This window comes from Pseudophryne corroboree, chromosome 2 (assembly GCF_028390025.1).
Source record: "Pseudophryne corroboree isolate aPseCor3 chromosome 2, aPseCor3.hap2, whole genome shotgun sequence".
In the NCBI taxonomy this organism is placed as follows: Eukaryota; Metazoa; Chordata; class Amphibia; order Anura; family Myobatrachidae; genus Pseudophryne; species Pseudophryne corroboree.
The window spans coordinates 119138663-119155966 of NC_086445.1; the positions used below are offsets into that span (position 1 = coordinate 119138663).

General features: G+C 45.3%; 1 protein-coding gene across 2 annotated transcripts in view; it reads right to left on the minus strand.

Annotated features, from left to right (window-relative positions):
* The window catches only part of MICU2 (mitochondrial calcium uptake 2), a 535492-nt gene that overhangs the window by 53685 nt on the left and 464503 nt on the right, over window positions 1-17304 (minus strand). For both annotated transcript variants that reach the window (XM_063951667.1, XM_063951666.1), the window contains exon 6: window positions 1721-1803. In XM_063951667.1, the coding sequence (XP_063807737.1) occupies window positions 1721-1803 (83 nt within the window). The remainder of the gene's footprint in view (window positions 1-1720; window positions 1804-17304) is intronic.

The window sequence follows — 17304 nt, forward strand, 5'->3', positions numbered from 1 at the left end:
CATCTGTCTCTCTCATCTCTTTACCCTTCTTCTCAGTTTGTGTCTCATATTGGTCCTTATCCCTTGTTTCCCTCTCGTGGGTTTTGTACATACTGTGAAAACCACATGCTGGGGTAAAATGCGTTAAGGTATTACACTAGGGGACAGTAGCCTGTCGATTAGCCATTTAGCACTTAAGACATCACAATTTGACTCTTTATTACCAGTACATCAGCATGGTCTCATTCAGTAAATATGTTAGATTATATGGTTTGGCAGTCTATGAGTACTGTTAATGTTTTTTGCTTTGTTTTCGGATATGTAGCAACATTAGTTTAAAGCAATAATTAATACTAGAGAAAACATTGTTTAAACATTGGTTTTTACAACCACAGTACAGAAAAATATGAGCAGCAATTATTTCCATTGTGATTATCAGGACACATGCACATCGGAAAAAGTTGCAGAAGAAAAGTTGAATGTGTTACATGTCCTTTTTCTGTTTGTTATTGAAGTATACCCTTTGGATATGGTCTGCACTAGTGTTTATTTTTTATTTACATATAATTGTTATCACTTACCACTGTTTCACCATTGTTATAAATGAAAACATAACCAAACGTTTTCTTGTGTGAACACTTGTTTCTATTTTTTTTAAGTAAACTAGATTAGTAAACTATAGTTTAAAAAAAAAAAAAAAAAAAACAACAGTAAAAATCAATTCCTATTTCTTATTATTTACTTTATTAAACCTTGCATTTGAGCATGTGAGACATATTACTGGAATGCTACAAAGTTGATAGGAAAAGGCAATGTTCACCTCTTCGGGGACACCTATGTATCAACTGTTCTGGCCAATGGACAGATGGAAACAGGAGGGGGGAAACAGGAGGGGGGGAGACAGGAGGGGGCAGACAGAGGCTGCACGGCCTATAGTTCTAATAAAACTCATTGTAGGGAAGGCCCCACCGCTGGCACCAGAGTGGCTTTCTCCCTCGTCTTTTTGCACCTGTACAGTTCAGAGCGCTGGAGAAATGATTTTATTACCTGTCAGTAGTAAGAAACTCATACCTGTTCCCAGTTATTTATTAAAGCCTTGCCTCGTCTCCTTGTAGGTGCCACCATGCATGTAAGTTAACTTGAGTACCAGGCAAAGTTACTTACATATTTTCACAAAGGTATGACTGTTCTATCAACATGTAACAATGACTTGTTCCTTCCCAGTTTTCATATTGTGTGTGCAATGGGCTTAAAAGTGGTTGTGGAAGAAATGCTTAAATACTGGAGTTAAACCGAAAAACAAAAACAAAAAAAACCCCAACCCATCTTGAATGTAAAAGCTTTGTTTCAAATAGAGCAGTAAGACTACTATGCCACTTAGGGAGCAGCTTCGCACCATGTTTTTATGTTCTTGTTACATGTTTAGACGTTCAGATTGGCTAAGTGATGAATTTTCCTATCCAGTTGGTACTCCGACCAGCATGAATTGTCAGAGGTATAACTGGAGTTTCTTGTTATACAGGGCTGGTCAGTGGCCAATGGAAGAGGAGCAGTGATCCCGGAACTCGGGAGAATTGGTCCGCCACAACATCCTGATTTGCACATGTATCAGCTCCTGCCCTACAGTCTGAAGTCTGCCATTTGCCAAGGAAAAGAAGACTGTCTACCTAGGCTCCAAAGCCCAGTCTGGTATGGTCTATAGGGTGCCAGGGGCAGAAATTATAAACACAAAATTGCTCACCTTAAAAAACTCTCTCTTCTCGACCTGCTCATTACCATCAGTATCTAGCATCTGAAATGCAATTTGGAATCCAACTTGCGGCTCTGAAATAAAACGTGAGAGAGAGAGAGAATGAGAGAGAGAGAGAGAGAGATTTCCATGACTCTGCTATATTTTTAACACTGATAAAAATAGAGATACAAGGCCAGCGTTTGGGGAGGACAAGAGAGGCATTTGTCAAGGTTACCGTGTTAGCCCCATGAATCTCTGCAATATGGCTACTGTGCAGTGTGTGGGTATTTCTTTCATTTTAATAGCTTAGTTCTTTTGATAAAGTGACTGCTTATTCACTGGAATGCCTCTGCATGTTATCATTATAGTGTGTGGAGCATTAATACAAGGGCTAGAAGTGTCCTCAGACACAATGTTAGGCTAGGTATCTTTAGAAGAGGAGTGATCTCCCCGTAAAATGAACCTTAAGTGAGAGCCAGAAATTAAAGGCTGTTGGAAAGTCCAACGTAAAGAACATTCATTCTCTCTGGAAAATGATTATTTTTTTTTTTCTCTTGATGGAATGTTGTTCTAAGATTTCTTAGATATTGGTTGTATTCTGATGCCTCCTGAGTTAAGTGGAGTGGATCGGTATGAAATATAATTCCCAGGCACAGACAGAAGATGTTTGTTTCTAACAAGGGTTTTGTAGTCGGTTACAAAGGCATGAATAGAGGCAAGTACAATGTCTCTCAGAGGAGGAGGCCACCGGCTTGAAGAGGAGTTAGCCGGAGCACTTGGCAATATCCTGTGCTGTGTGAGCGATGGTTTCAGTTTATTTGGAGACAGTTGCGAAATATCCAACTTTTTATTCTGTGGATATTATCCAGTATCCTCCCTTCCTTCAGCTACCAAGAGACCAGCTGACCATGGCATTGAATCAGCGATTCAACGCATAATGAATGGCCTATATAAACTATGAAATACATATTGGGGGGGTGGGGGAGATTCAGATGTGGATTGAGTTGTATTGTGCATCTCAAAGTACTTATTATGTGTAGGACCCGTTCTGCGCATGCGTGAATGGGTCCTGCAACAACAGATGCACTACAACATCACACTGTCAGTGACTGGCAGTCTGATGGCATTTGGAGGCAGCGACGGCCTCTGTTTCTCCAAACGGAGGTGCGTCGCCACTGTTGTGGGGGAAGGAAGCGGACAGGAATATCCGTCAGAAGACATTTCCTTGCCTTTAGGTAGCAGCTGCGGCAGCCTGGCTTGCACATCCCCGTGGGTCACGCAGTCGGCCGATGGTGTCGGAGATGATCCGATGCAGGGCTATCAATGGGTGATTTTTGTTCAGAAAATTAAATTGCCTACAATCCCCCAATAAGTGTATATATTTCAACAAATTTACCAATTAAACACTGATTTATAATCCGGCACTTTTGGGAGATTATTTGCTGCTGAGCAAAACTGCAATTTATCCCCATTCATTTCAACAGGCAATGTCAGAGGTTTGGGCAGAAAAGTCTACTGAAATTGCAATACACTACTGCCTCTGAGCACTGAGGTCAAGAGTTCAATTCCTAGCTATGACCCATCTTTGTGGAGGGTATTTGTTCTCCCTATGTTTATGTGCATTTCCTCCAGGTGCTCCGGTTTCTTCCCACACTCCAAAAACATACTTGTAGCGTAATTAATTTTTCAACAAAAATAAACCCTAGTGTGTGTGCATACGATAGGGAATATAGATTGTAAGCTCCAGTGGGGCAGCAACAGATATGAATGGCCAAATATACTCTGTTAAGCACTGAGGAATGTGTGCAATAACATAATAAATAGAAACCTCAGCCAAATCACAAGCAGTGCATACGTGCTGTCCACTTCTCACTGGCTGCGCAGATACCGAGCTCCAGCACCACTGAAAGCAACAGGGCTGGCAGTAAAGTGACTAAGGGTTCTTATGGAGCTTAGGTCAGAACTAGCAAGACCCCTATACTTGATTTTCAATAGTTTAATTAGATCAGGCACGGTACCGAAGGACTGACGTATAGCTGAGGTAGTGCAATTATTTAAAAAGGGATCCAAAAATTATCCTGGTAACTACAGACCGGTTAGTTTGACGTCTATAGTGGGGAAAATATTGGAAGGAATTCTAAGGGATAGCATACAGGAGTATCTACAGACCGCTATGATTATTAGCAAGAACCAGCATGTGTTTGTGAGGGACAGATCATGTCAAACTAACTTAATTAGCTTCTATGAGGAAATGAGCAATAATCTCGACCAGGGAAAAGCAGTGGATGTGGTCTACTTAGATTTTGCAAAAGCCTTCGATACAGCGTCTCACAGGAGACTGATCATCAAATTAAAGGAGCTTGGCCTAGGAAAAACTGTTTGCACATGGAAAAGTAACTGGCTGGATAACAGGGTACAGCGAGTAGTGGTCAACAGGAAGTCCTCAAGCTGGACCCCAGTAGTCAGCGGAATACCACAAGGGTCCGTACTCGGGCCACTACTGTTCAACATATTTATCAATGACATAGAAATAGTCCTGGAAAGTACAGTGTCTATCTTTGCAGATGATACTAAACTGTGTAGGGTAATTAATTTGGAAATAGATGTGGAGTCTCTGCACAATGATTTATCTAAACTTGAAACCTGGGCATCTAAATGGAGAATGAGGTTCAATATAGAAAAATGCAAGGTTATGCATTTCGGGACTATGCATCCTACATATTAAATGGGGAAAGTCTAGGGGTAACAGTATTGAAAAAAGATTTGGAAGTACTCATTGATAATAAGCTTAATAACCATACACAATGTCAAAGCGAGGTAAAAAAGGCAAGTAAGGTGCTAGCGTGCATAAAACGGGGAATTGAGACAAGGGACGAGGATGTAATTCTGCAGTTGTATAAATCACTGGTACGTCCGCACCTGGAATATTGTGTTCAGTTTTGGGCACCACTGTATAAAAAAAGATATCGGTGAACTCGAAAGGGTTCAAAGGCGAGCTACTAAATTGATTAAAGGGCTAGAGGGACTGGATTAGGAGTAAAGGCTTACTAGGTTGAATATGTATACACTGGAAAAGAGGCGTCTAAGAGGAGACATTATTAATATCTTCAAATATGTAAAGGGGCATGACAAAGAGTTATCAGAGGAATTATTTATTAAAAGAACACTGTTTAGGACATGTGGGCACTTGCTGAGGTTGGAGGAGAGAAAATTCCGTACGCAATGGAGGAAAGGGTTCTTCACTGTTAGGGCAATAAGGATTTGGAATTCACTGACAGGGAAGGTAGTAATGGCGGACTCTGTAAATGCATTTAAAAATGGATTGGATAAATTTCTGATTGAAAATGATATCCAAGGTTATACCATTTAAAATATTGACGTTGTTAATCTGGGTGTAACATGATTTATAGTTGTTAACTAGTCATAAAATATTACTTCAGCAGGTACATTATAATCAACACAACTTAATACAGGTTGAACACGATGGGCATTTTGCCTCTATTCAACCTCAATTACTATGTTACTACTGTGGAACAGTTGCAGTTTGCCTGGGCTGACAAGGCATGCTGGGATGTGTAGTTCTACACACCCTCCAGTGTCCTGCACTAAATAAATGCCAGGGATTACTGGGATTTATAATTCTACAACACAGGTTCTCAAACTCGGTCCTCAGGACCCAACACAGTGCATGTTTTGCAGGTCTCCTCACAGAATCACAAGTGAAATAATTAGCTCCACCTGTGGACCTTTTAAAATGTGTCAGTGAGTAATTAATTCACCTGTGCACCTGCTGGGTTACCTGCAAAACATGCACTGTGTGGGGTCCTGAGGCACGAGTTTGAGTTCTACAATATTTATTTTTTAACTGAAATGATTTTTAGTGAAATAGAGAATAAATGTTTCAACAAAACAGAGCATATATAATGATATTCAGAATGAAAGTGGAAATTCCACCATTTACAATATATAATAAATTACAAAACAGGGGGAGAGAAAATAATACAAAAACACGAGGGGAAGGAGGGAAGATAATATAAGATAAAATAAGAGAGAAGGAAAATATACACACCATACAAGCCTAAAATAAAGTAACACAATACCAATACTCCTTCTTGGAAATGAATAAACACTTAGAGGTAGAGTAATATACCCACATATAAAAATAAGTTAGAAAGAACACAATAAGAGATTAAGTAGATGATATAGTAATAGGAACAATGGTCGGGCTAGAATAAGCAGCATAGAAAACAGACCGAGTACTCCACTTATGTAATGGGGATGAGGAGTAATTAAACCCAAGGGTTTCCATTTCAAAGCTTTTAAACACTGGATATCATTTTTGGAAGGAGAGCGGGATCAAAACTTTTCCAATATTGGGCCAGACCTGCCCTTGTAGCTGTAAGAATATATCCTATAACATATCTGTTGTTAGCTTGTACTGTTAAAGGGAGATAATGTAAAAGGGCCAATTTCAAGGAGTTGAGGAAGAACCTTTGCGATAACCTGAGTAATCAAATAAAAAAATTCTGTCCATGATGAATGAAGTATGGGACAAGAACAGAAGATGTGTACTAGGGTGCCCTCCAGCCCACAGTTTATCCAATAATATTTAGGCATGTCAGGCCATATTCTATGCAATTTATCTGGAGTATGGTGTAGACCATGTATTAAACACAATTTCAGAATGATTAAGACAGTTGGACATTTTAAAAATATTTGAAAATCATGTGATCCAATAATCATCTGTTAGGGATATTTAAAGTTCTGTCTCCCTCTTGCTCTGGATTGGAAGTTTGTTGTCTTCAATGGAAGATAGAAGAGTTTCGTAACACATAGCTATACCACAATTATGTTCTGGTAAGGAGATTTTAGCCATTATATAGGAGGTGAAGGAGAGATAGGTTGAGTTTGGGAGGAGCTGGAGAGCACCCAGTGTCTTATTTGTAAATATTTGTAAAAATTGTTCGTAGGAATAGTAAACGGATTCTGAAGTTGTTGAAATGACTTAGGGTGTGTACACACGGTGAGATCTTTGCTATGTCCTATTTTTTCTTGAGATTTCCCTTGAACTCCCCGGAGGCCAGATAGGACAGATTTTGACTAACTTTTCTTGAGATCTGTGTTTGTGTGCTTAAGATTTTGGCTTATGTGAGATTTCGGCTTATGTGAGATTTCGGCTTATGTGAGATTTTGACTATCTCATTATAATAAGTGGGATGACATTACAGGGTTGGGGGAGTGTCTTTTTCTGTCATTAACTTAATGGAGAAGGGTCTGAATGTGTTAAAAAAGTACAAAATAAAAATGCGTGGGGTCCCCCCTCCTAAGTATAACCAGCCTCGGGCTCTTTGAGCCAGTCCTGGTTGTTAAAATACTGGGAAAAAATTGGACAGAGGTTCCCCGTATTTCGACAACCAGCACCGGGCTCTTAGTCCGGGCCTGGTTCCAAAAATACGGGGGACAAAAGATGTAGGGGTCTCCCGTATTTTTAAAACCAGCACCGGGCTCCACTAGCCAGGGACATAATGCCACAGCCGGGGGACACATTTATGGAGGTCCCTGCGGCCGTGGCATTACCCCCCCAACTAGTCACCCCTGGCCGGGGTTCCCTGGAGGAGTGGGGACCCCTTAAATCAAGGGGTCACCCCCCCCTCCAGGCACCCAAGGACCAGGGGTGAAGCCCGAGGCTGTCCCCCCCATCCGTGGGCGGTGGATGGGAGGCTGATAGTCATGTGTTTAAAGAAGAGAATATTGTCTTTTGTTGTGGAACTACAAGGCCCAGCAAGCCTCCCCCGCTCGCTGGTACTTGGAGAACCTCAAGTACCAGCATGCAGGGAAATAACGGGCTCGCTGGTACCTGTAGGTCTACAACAAAAAAAATACCCAAATAAAAACACAACTCGCACACCGTGACAGTAAAAATTTATTAAAACACACTTACACAGTCACACATACTTACCTACATCCCACGCCGGTCACGTCCACTTGTCCAGTAGAATCCAATAGGGTACCTGTAAAAATGAGAGACAGATTACTTACCTACATCCCACGCCGGTCACGTCCACTTGTCCAGTAGAATCCAATAGGGTAGGGGTACCTGTAAAAAAAAAAAAAAAAAAACTTAACACATCCACAGGAGAGGGAGAGAGAGAGAGAGAGAGAGAGAGAGAGACTAACCTGCTGCTGGTGGGGAGAGCCGCATACACTGCAGGGCCATGCCGCTGCTCCTGTCAGTGGGAGGACAGAGCCGGCGGAGGAGGGGGGAGAGCCGCATGTGGGAGAGCCCCCCCAGTGCCAGATACATTGCCCCACAGTCCCAGATACATTGCTCCCCTAGTGCCAGATACGGTGCCCCCCCAGTGCCAGATACGGTGCCCCCCCAGTGCCAGATACGGTGCCCCACAGTGCCATAAAAATTGCCCCACAGTGCCAGATACGGTGCCCCTCAGTGCCAGAAAAAAAGCCCCACACTGCCAGATACGGTCCCCCATAGTGCCAGATACATTGCCCCCCCAGTGCCAGTATACATTGCCCCACGGTGCCAGATATGCCCCCCCTAGTGCCAGTATACATTGCCCCACGTTGCCAGATATGCCCCCCCAGTGCCAGTATACATTGCCCCACGGTGCCAGATATGCCCCCCCAGTGTCAGTATACATTGCCCCACAGTGCCAGATATGTCCCCCTATGGTGCCAGATATGTCCGTCCCCCCCGGTGCCAGATATGCCCCCCCCCGGTGCCAGATATGTCCCCCTATGGTGCCAGATATGTCCCCCTATGGTGCCAGATATGTCCCCCTATGGTGCCAGATATATCCCCCCACGGTGCCAGATATGTCCCCCTCCGGTGCCAGATATGTCCCCCTATGGTGCCCCCCCAGTGCTGCCCCCCAACCCCGCTGCTGATATACTTACGTGTCCTTGGATGGTTTTCTCCTCCACGTGCTGCCGCTGCTGCTGCTCCTGAGTCCTTTCTTCCTCCGCGCTGTGAAGAAAATGGACCGGCGGGGAGTGGCCACATGATGCTGATCGGCATCGCAAGCTCATATCGCAAGGTGCTAGAAACACTTGCGATATGAGCTAGATAGGACACCGATCTAGCAAGGATTGACTTGCCAGCTCGGTCTATCTTTTCTGCCGATGCCGACCGCGCGGGGCCGCGCATCGGCATCGGATAAGGATCGCAAGGTGACTTTCACCTTGCGATCTGCACTATCTTTTCTTCCGATTCTGACTATATAGTCAGAATCGGAAGAAAATATCTTACCGTGTGTACACACCTTTAAGGTGGTGACTTAAATGTTAAAATACATCGATTATGCCAATTCGGCTATTGTTATCTGGGATCAGTTTTGAGACTGCCAATATAGGGGGTATATTCAATTAGGGTCGGATCCATTCCGACATGCATTTGTCGGAATGGATCTGACAACCCCTATTCAATCCCATCTCAATTCGACTTTAAAAAAAGTCGAATTGAGACGAGACCTGTGAGCGGAGGAGAAGGGGGGAGACCAGCAGGGACAGCCGCAGACAGACGGAGGAGGGCAGCGCTACAGAAGGATGACTCACAGCCGCCAGACCTCACGGCAGTGTCCACCCGGCTCCAGCAAGCGTGACCTCACTTGCTGGAGCCTGGTGGACGCTGCCGTGAGCGGTGCGGCTGAGACACATCCTTCTGCAGCACTGTGCTGTAGCGCTGCTCTCCCCTGTCTGCCCATAGCTCTCCCCTGTCTCCCCGCGGCTCTCCCCCCTCTCCTCCTCTAAGGCTCCTCATCTTAGTCAGACACTTTTTTATGTTGGACTGAGATGGTCGGAAACGGGGCCATATCCTGTCGAATTTGGCCCCTTTTTCCTCAAAAGTACGTGAATCGGCAGCTATACCACCGATTCACGTACTATTCGACAAGTTGAATTCCCCGACTTGTCGAATAAAAACTGATGGGATTGAATAAGTCGAATCACGATTCGACCTTAAAAAGTCGAAAACTGCCGTTTTTCGACAGACGGCAGCTTTCGACCCTAATTAAATATACCCCATAGAAATATTAGAGGATGGAAGAGAAAAGTCATCATGTGATTTAAGTAATTTATCCCAAACTATGAGGTCATCAAATACACTCTTAACAGCAAGAGAAGGAAGTTTATCTGTAGTCTGAGCACATATCAGGTCTCCTAGAGGAAAAACATATCTACCCATGGCTTATACCCCTTTTCCACTTTGTAGCACGGGTCGCAGCCGGGAAACTGACACGGCTGCGACCCGTGCTAGAGCCTCCTTCTACACCAACCCGGCATATTGCCGGGTTGGTGACGCTGCTGCTGACGCGGCAAGGGCGGCGCTGGGAGATCACATGTTCTCCCAGCGCAGCCCTTCCATACACTGTGAACGGGAGCAGTGTCGCATCGACACGGCTTCCGTTTACTCTACACAGCTTACCGGGTTGAACACGTGTTCAACCCGGCAAGCTACCCAGGAATTTGCAGGGGGGGCCATTTCCACTAGAAAAAAACACAGGTAAATGTGCGCCCCCACGCATTTACCCGTGTTTTTAGAGCTAGTGGAAAAATAAGATTTTAAACCTACCGGTAAATCTTTTTCTCCTAGTCCGTAGAGGATGCTGGGGACTCCGTAAGGACCATGGGGTATAGACGACTCCGCAGGAGACATGGGCACTATAAAGAACTTTAGAATGGGTGTGCACTGGCTCCTCCCTCTATGTCCCTCCTCCAGACCTCAGTTAGAGAACTGTGCCCAGAGCAGACGGACAGTACGAGGAAAGGATTTTGGGAATCCAAGGGCAAGATTCATACCAGCCCACACCATCCACACCGTATAACATTGAATATACGCAACCAGTTAACAGTATGCAACAAAACAGTATCAGGCAAAGACTGATTTCAACTGTAACATAACAATTATGTAAGCAATAACTATATACAAGCTTTGCAGAAAGTATTCCGCACTGGGACAGGCGCCCAGCATCCTCTACGGACTAGGAGGAAAAGATTTACCGGTAGGTTTAAAATCTTATTTTCTCTTACGTCCTAGAGGATGCTGGGGACTCCGTAAGGACCATGGGGTTTATACCAAAGCTCCAGACCGAGCGGGAGAGTGCGGACGACTCTGCAGCACCGTCTGAGCAAACGCAAGGTCCTCATCAGCCAGGTTATCAAACTTATAGAACTTTGCAAAAGTGTTTGAACCCGACCAAGTAGCAACTCGGCAAAGCTGTAAAGCCGAGACGCCTCGGGCAGCCGCCCAAGAAGAGCCCACCTTCCTAGTGGAATGGGCCTGTACCGAATTTGGTAACGGCAATCCTGCCGTAGAACGAGCCTGCTGAATCGTGTTACAGATCGAGCGAGCAATAGTCTGCTTTGAAGCAGGAGTGCCAACTTTGTTGGCTGCATACAGGACAAACAGTGCTTCTGTTTTCCTAACCCGAGCCGTCCTGGCTACATAGATTTTTAAGGCCCTGACTACATCCAGGGACGTGGAGTCCTCCAAGTCACCCGTAGCCACAGGCACCACAATAGGTTGGTTCACATGAAATGATGAAACCGCCTTGGGCAAAAATTGAGGACGAGTCCTCAACTCCGCTCTATCCACATGGAAAATCAGATAGGGGCTCTTGTGAGACAAGGATGCCAATTCGGACACCCACCTCGCAGATGCCAAGGTCAACAACATGACCACCTTCCAAGTGAGAAATTTTAATTCAACCGTCTGAAGCGGTTCAAACCAGTGAGATTTTAGGAACCGTAATACCACGTTGAGGTCCCATGGTGCCACTGGGGGCACAAAAGGAGGCTGGATGTGCAGCACTCCGTTTACAAAAGTCTGGACTTCTGGGAGAGAAGCCAACTCCTTCTGAAAGAAAATAGACAGGGCCGAAATTTGTACCTTAATGGAGCCTAACTTTACGCCCATATCCACTCCTGTCTGTAGAAAGTGGAGAAAACGGCCCAGATGGAAATCTTCCGTAGGAGCATTCTTGGCTTCACACCAAGAGACATACTTCCTCCAGATACGGTGATAATGTTTCGCCGTCACCTCCTTCCTAGCCTTTATCAGAGTAGGGATGACTTCCTCTGGAATACCTTTCCCAGCTAGGATTCGGTGTTCAACCGCCATGCTGTCAAAAGTAACCGCGGTAAGTCTTGGAACACGCAGGGTCCCTGATGTAACAGGTCCTCCCTGAGAGGAAGAGGCCATGGATCTTCTGTGAGGCCATGGATCTTCTTTTTTTTTTTGTTATCAGAACCCAGTCCGGAATGCCGAATCTGCGACCCTCTAGAAGGTGAGCACTCTGCAGCCACCACAGGAGAGACACCCTGGCCCTGGGGGACAGGCTTATCTTCTGATGTATTTGTAGATGGGACCCAGACCACTTGTCCAGAAGGTCCCACTGAAAAGTCCTCGCATGAAACCTGCCGAAGGGGATGCCCTCGTAGGCTGCCACCATTTTTCCCAGAACTCGAGTGCATTGATGAACCGACACTCTTTTTGGTTTTAGCAGGTCTCGGACCATGTTCTGGAGGTCCTGGGCTTTTTCCATTGGGAGAAAAACCCTCTTCTGTACCGTGTCCAGAACCATGCCTAAGAATGATAGTCGAGTCATTGGAATCAATTGTGACTTTGGCAGATTTAGAATCCAACCGTGCTGTTGTAGCACTCTCAGGGAGAGCGACACGCTTTTCAGCAATTGATCTCTCGATCTCGCTATTATCAGGAGATCGTCCAAGTACGGGATAATTGTGACTCCCTGCCTGCGTAGGAGCACCATCATCTTCGCCATCACCTTGGTGAAAATCCTCAGGGCCGTGGAAAGCCCAAACGGCAACGTCTGAAACTGGTAATGACAGTCCTGTACAGCGAATCTCAGGTACTCCTGATGAGGAGGATATATGGGGACATGAAGGTATGCATCCTTTATGTCCAGTGACACCATAAAATCCCCCCCTTCCAGACTGGAGATCACTGCCCGGAGCGATTCCATCTTGAATTTGAACCTTTTCAAGTACAGGTTTAGGGATTTCAGATTTAAAATGGGTCTGACCGAGCCATCCGACTTCGGGACCACAAACAGGGTTGAATAGTACCCTTTTCCCTGTTGGACTAGGGGAACCTTGACAATCACTTGCTGTTGACACAGCTTTTGAATTGCAGCTAACACTACTTCCCTCTCTGGGGGAGAAGCTGGCAAGGCCGATTTGAAAAATTGGCGAGGGGGCACCTCTTCGAATTCTAGTTTGTAGCCTTGGGATACAATTTCCATCACCCAAGGATCCACGTCTGACAGAAACCAGACCTGGCTAAAGAGTCGAAGACGTGCCCCCACCGGTGCGTACTCCCTCAGTGGAGCCCCAGTGTCATGCGGTGGATTTAGTAGAAGCCGGGGAGGACTTCTGTTCCTGGGAGCTAGCCGAAGCAGGCGTTCTTTTCCCTCTACCTTTACCTCTGGCGAGGAAGGATGAGCCCCGACCTCTTCTGAACTTATGCGACCGAAAGGACTGCATCTGTTATTGTGGAGTTTTCTTTTGCTGTGGGGGAACAAAATGCAAAAAAGTAGATTTACCCGCGGTAGCTGTGGAAACCAGGTCCGCGAGACCTTCCCCAAATAAAACTTCACCTTTGTAAGGTAAAACCTCCATATGCTTCATTGAGTCGGCATCACACGTCCATTGGCGGGTCCACAGGGATCGCCTAGCAGAAATCGCCATGGCGTTGGCTCTTGAACCTAGCAGCCCAACGTCTCTCTGAGCGTCTCTCATATATAAGACTGCGTCTTTAATGTGACCTAAGGTCAATAAAATGGTATCCCTATCTAGGGTATCAATGTCAGCCGACAAGGTATCTGTCCAAGCTGCAACTGCGCTACATACCCATGCCGATGCTATTGCCGGTCTGAGTAAAGCCCCCGTATGTGTAGAAATAGATTTTAAGGTAGTTTCCTGTCTGCGATCAGCAGGATCCTTGAGGGCTGCCGTGTCGGGAGACGGTAGCGCCACCTTCTTGGACAAGCGCGTTAAAGCCTTGTCCACCCTGGGCGAGGATTCCCACCGTACCCTGTCCTGTGCAGGGAAAGGATACGCCATAAGAATCCTCTTGGGAATCTGCAGTTTTTTGTCTGGAGTTTCCCAAGCTTTTTCAAATAACTCGTTCAGCTCATGAGATGGGGAAAAGGTTACCTCAGGTTTCTTTTCCTTATACATGCGCACCCTCGTGTCAGGAACAGAGGGGTCATCTGTGATATGCTTTTATTGCAATAATCATATAATGAATACTTTTGGCCACCCTTGGGTGTAACCTTGCATCATCATAGTCGACACTGGATTCAGAATCCGTGTCGGTATCAGTGTCTGCTATTTGGGATAGAGAACGTTTTTGAGACCCTGAAGGGCCCTGTGACACAGTCAAAGCCATGGATTGACTCCCTGCTTTTTCCCTGGACTCTGCTTTGTCCATCCTCTTATGCAATAAGGTCACATTGGCATTTAAAACATTCCAGATGTCCAACCAATCAGGTGTCGGCGTTGCCGACGGAGACACCACAATCTGCTCCACCTCCTCCTTAGATGAACCTTCCGCTGCAGACATGCCGACACACTCGTACCGACACCCCCACACACACAGGGATATTAATCTGGAGATAGTCCCCCAATAAGGCCCTTAGGAGAGACAGAGAGAGAGAGTATGCCAGCACACACCCAGCGCCAACTGACACTGGAAAACAAATTCCCAGAATATATAGCGCTTTTATATATAATTATGTATAATACACTCACTGCGCCTTACAAGTGCCCCCCCCCCCTCTTTTTTGCCCTGTGTCACCGTGTTCAGCAGGGAAGAGTCCGGGGAGCCAGCTTCTCTGAAGTGCTCTGTGGAGAAAATGGCGCTGGTTAGTGCTGTGGGACCAAGCTCCGCCCCCTCCAGTGGCGGGCTTCGGTCCCGCTCAATTTTATAATACTGGCAAGGGATTTATATAACTACTGCCTCCGCAGCCTATAATACTCATATGCCAGTCTTAGAGGTTTATATTGCTGCCCAGGGCGCCCCCCCTGCACCCCATCAGTGCCCGCTAGTGTGTGTTGTGTGTGGGAGCAATGGCGCGCAGCGTTACCGCTGCACGCTTACCTCAAGGAAGATCTGAAGTCTTCTGCCGCCTTTGAAGTCTTCTTTCTTCTTATACTCACCCGGCTTCTATCTTCCGGCTCTGCGAGAAGGACGGCGGCGCGGCTCAGGGACGAACAGCGAGGGGAGACCTGCGTTCCGACTCCCTCTGGAGCTAATGGTGTCCAGTAGCCTAAGAAGCAGAGCCTATCACTTAAGTAGGTCTGCTTCTCTCTCCTCAGTCCCACGATGCAGGGAGCCTGTTGCCAGCAGTGTTCCCTGAAAATAAAAAACCTAACCAAATTCTTTTTTCAGAGAAACTCAGGAGAGCTCCCTGTAATGCACCCAGTCTCCTCTGGGCACAGGAACTAACTGAGGTCTGGAGGAGGGGCATAGAGGGAGGAGCCAGTGCACATCCATTCTAAAGTTCTTTATAGTACCCATGTCTCCTGCGGAGCCCGTCTATACCCCATGGTCCTTACGGAGTCCCCAGCATCCTCTAGGACGTAAAAGAAAGGGGTATTAGTAGGCAGAGGGGAAAGCCCTTCATTTGATCCAGAAGGCAGGAATGTTGGAACATTTCAAGGTTAGGTACAGCTAAACCACCGTTAGACTTAGATCTGAATAAATGAGCTCTTACCATTCAAGGTATTTTCGAGATAACTGTATAAAATGTATTTATCAGGACCAAATACGGTACAGCTCGAAAGAGATATACAATTTTAGGGAGGAGCATCATTTTTTCACAGAAGAGAACCTCCCCATCAAAGGAATCTCATAATCTACCCACATCTTAGTAAGTGTTGCAAATTGGTCTAGTAATGGGTGACAAGTTATAGTATCTTGCAATTTTAATGGTATTCTAATTACTAAGTATTGAAGAGAAGTATTCGTAATTCTACAATACTAAACTGTTACTAACAAATAAAAAAACAAGGAGGGAAATATTTGCTAATTTACTTTATGGAGCATTCCCCGATTCACTTCAATTAGCGATGCATTTCCATGAGTTTCCTGCATCCATTGAAATGCATTTTTCATAGCAAATATCACTCCAACTCAGTTTTCTGCCAATGTCACCTGTCTGAAACCAGGAGATTATTTTGGGAGAATTTAATTTTTCCAATTGCCCTTTAAATATGACATGTACAGCAATGCTTTCTGGAGGCTTTAATAAGTGGAGATTTACCTGGCAGTATGCCTTTAGCAGGTTAAACAAAGTTTTATGTAAAATAAATAAAATTAAGATAACTGATAAAATTTTACACTTTATAGATCTCTCCTTTCTTTTCTTAAACAAATCTACTTTATTGAGTCCTAGCACCCTCATTTTTCTTTAAAACTGCGAGTCTAGTTATTTTAGATGAGAGGACTGTGACATGGTGAATCAGGTTGTAATTATTATCACAAAGTCAGCAGTTAAAAAGGCCGATGCCATAATGTTGAATGCCAAAATGTCGACAGTTAAAATGTCAACAGTAGAAATTTTAGGGTTAAACAAAAAAATTTGAGCGTCGGCATTATATACTTGTCGACATGTTACTGATTACTTCCGCCCACTCCTACCTCCAAGATTTTTCACGTGCTGCTCCAATTCTCTGGAATTCCCTACCTCTCCACCTCTCTACAAAACTTCAAACGGGCTCTCAAGACCCACTTCTTCACCAAACCCAGCCAAACCTCATCCTAACCCTCTGTTCCACGCTCTCTATGCACCATGTCTGTCACCCCTGTCTGTCTACCCCTCACCTTTAGAATGTAAGCTCTCACGAGTAGGGCCCTCTTCCCTCATGTGCTTATCCTTTTTCTTACTTTAATAATCTTCAACTGCACCAACTCCAGCAGTCTTCTGCCACCTGATACTTATTCCAGTGTCATCTGCTGATGTAGCTATGTTTATTTACCCTGTACTTGTCCTATATTGTCTTCAACTGTAAAGGCCCATACACATTAGACGATGTCGCTCTGTGAGCGACATCGTCTAACGTTTCCCCCTCCCGGGCCGGCCGGTCGGCGGCCGCCTGTACGCACTGAGCGATATGACAGCTCATATCGCTCATTGACGTCACGCCCCCGCCAGCTCTGCATGAAGGTCGTGGACGACAGTCCACATTCTTCATGCATGCCCTACCGACAGCGACGATCGTTGCCGACCCGCGGGGCCGCGCATCGGTCGTCGCTGGCGGCATACACACTTAACGATAAAATGAGCGACGTCGCTCAAGGAGGGGGAAAATGAGCGACGTCGCTCATTATATCGTTAAGTGTGTATGGACCTTAAGCTGCTGTTTTCCTGTTTTGATTATTTGTTTATGTACTCTGTAATTGGGCGCTGCGGAACCCTTGTGGCGTCATATAAATAAAGGATAATAATCATAATAATGTTGGATATACATTTTTTTGCACATGTGGACATTATGCAAGTCAACATTGTGGTTGTTGATATTTTGTACCTGTGAACATTATGATGCCCGTATGA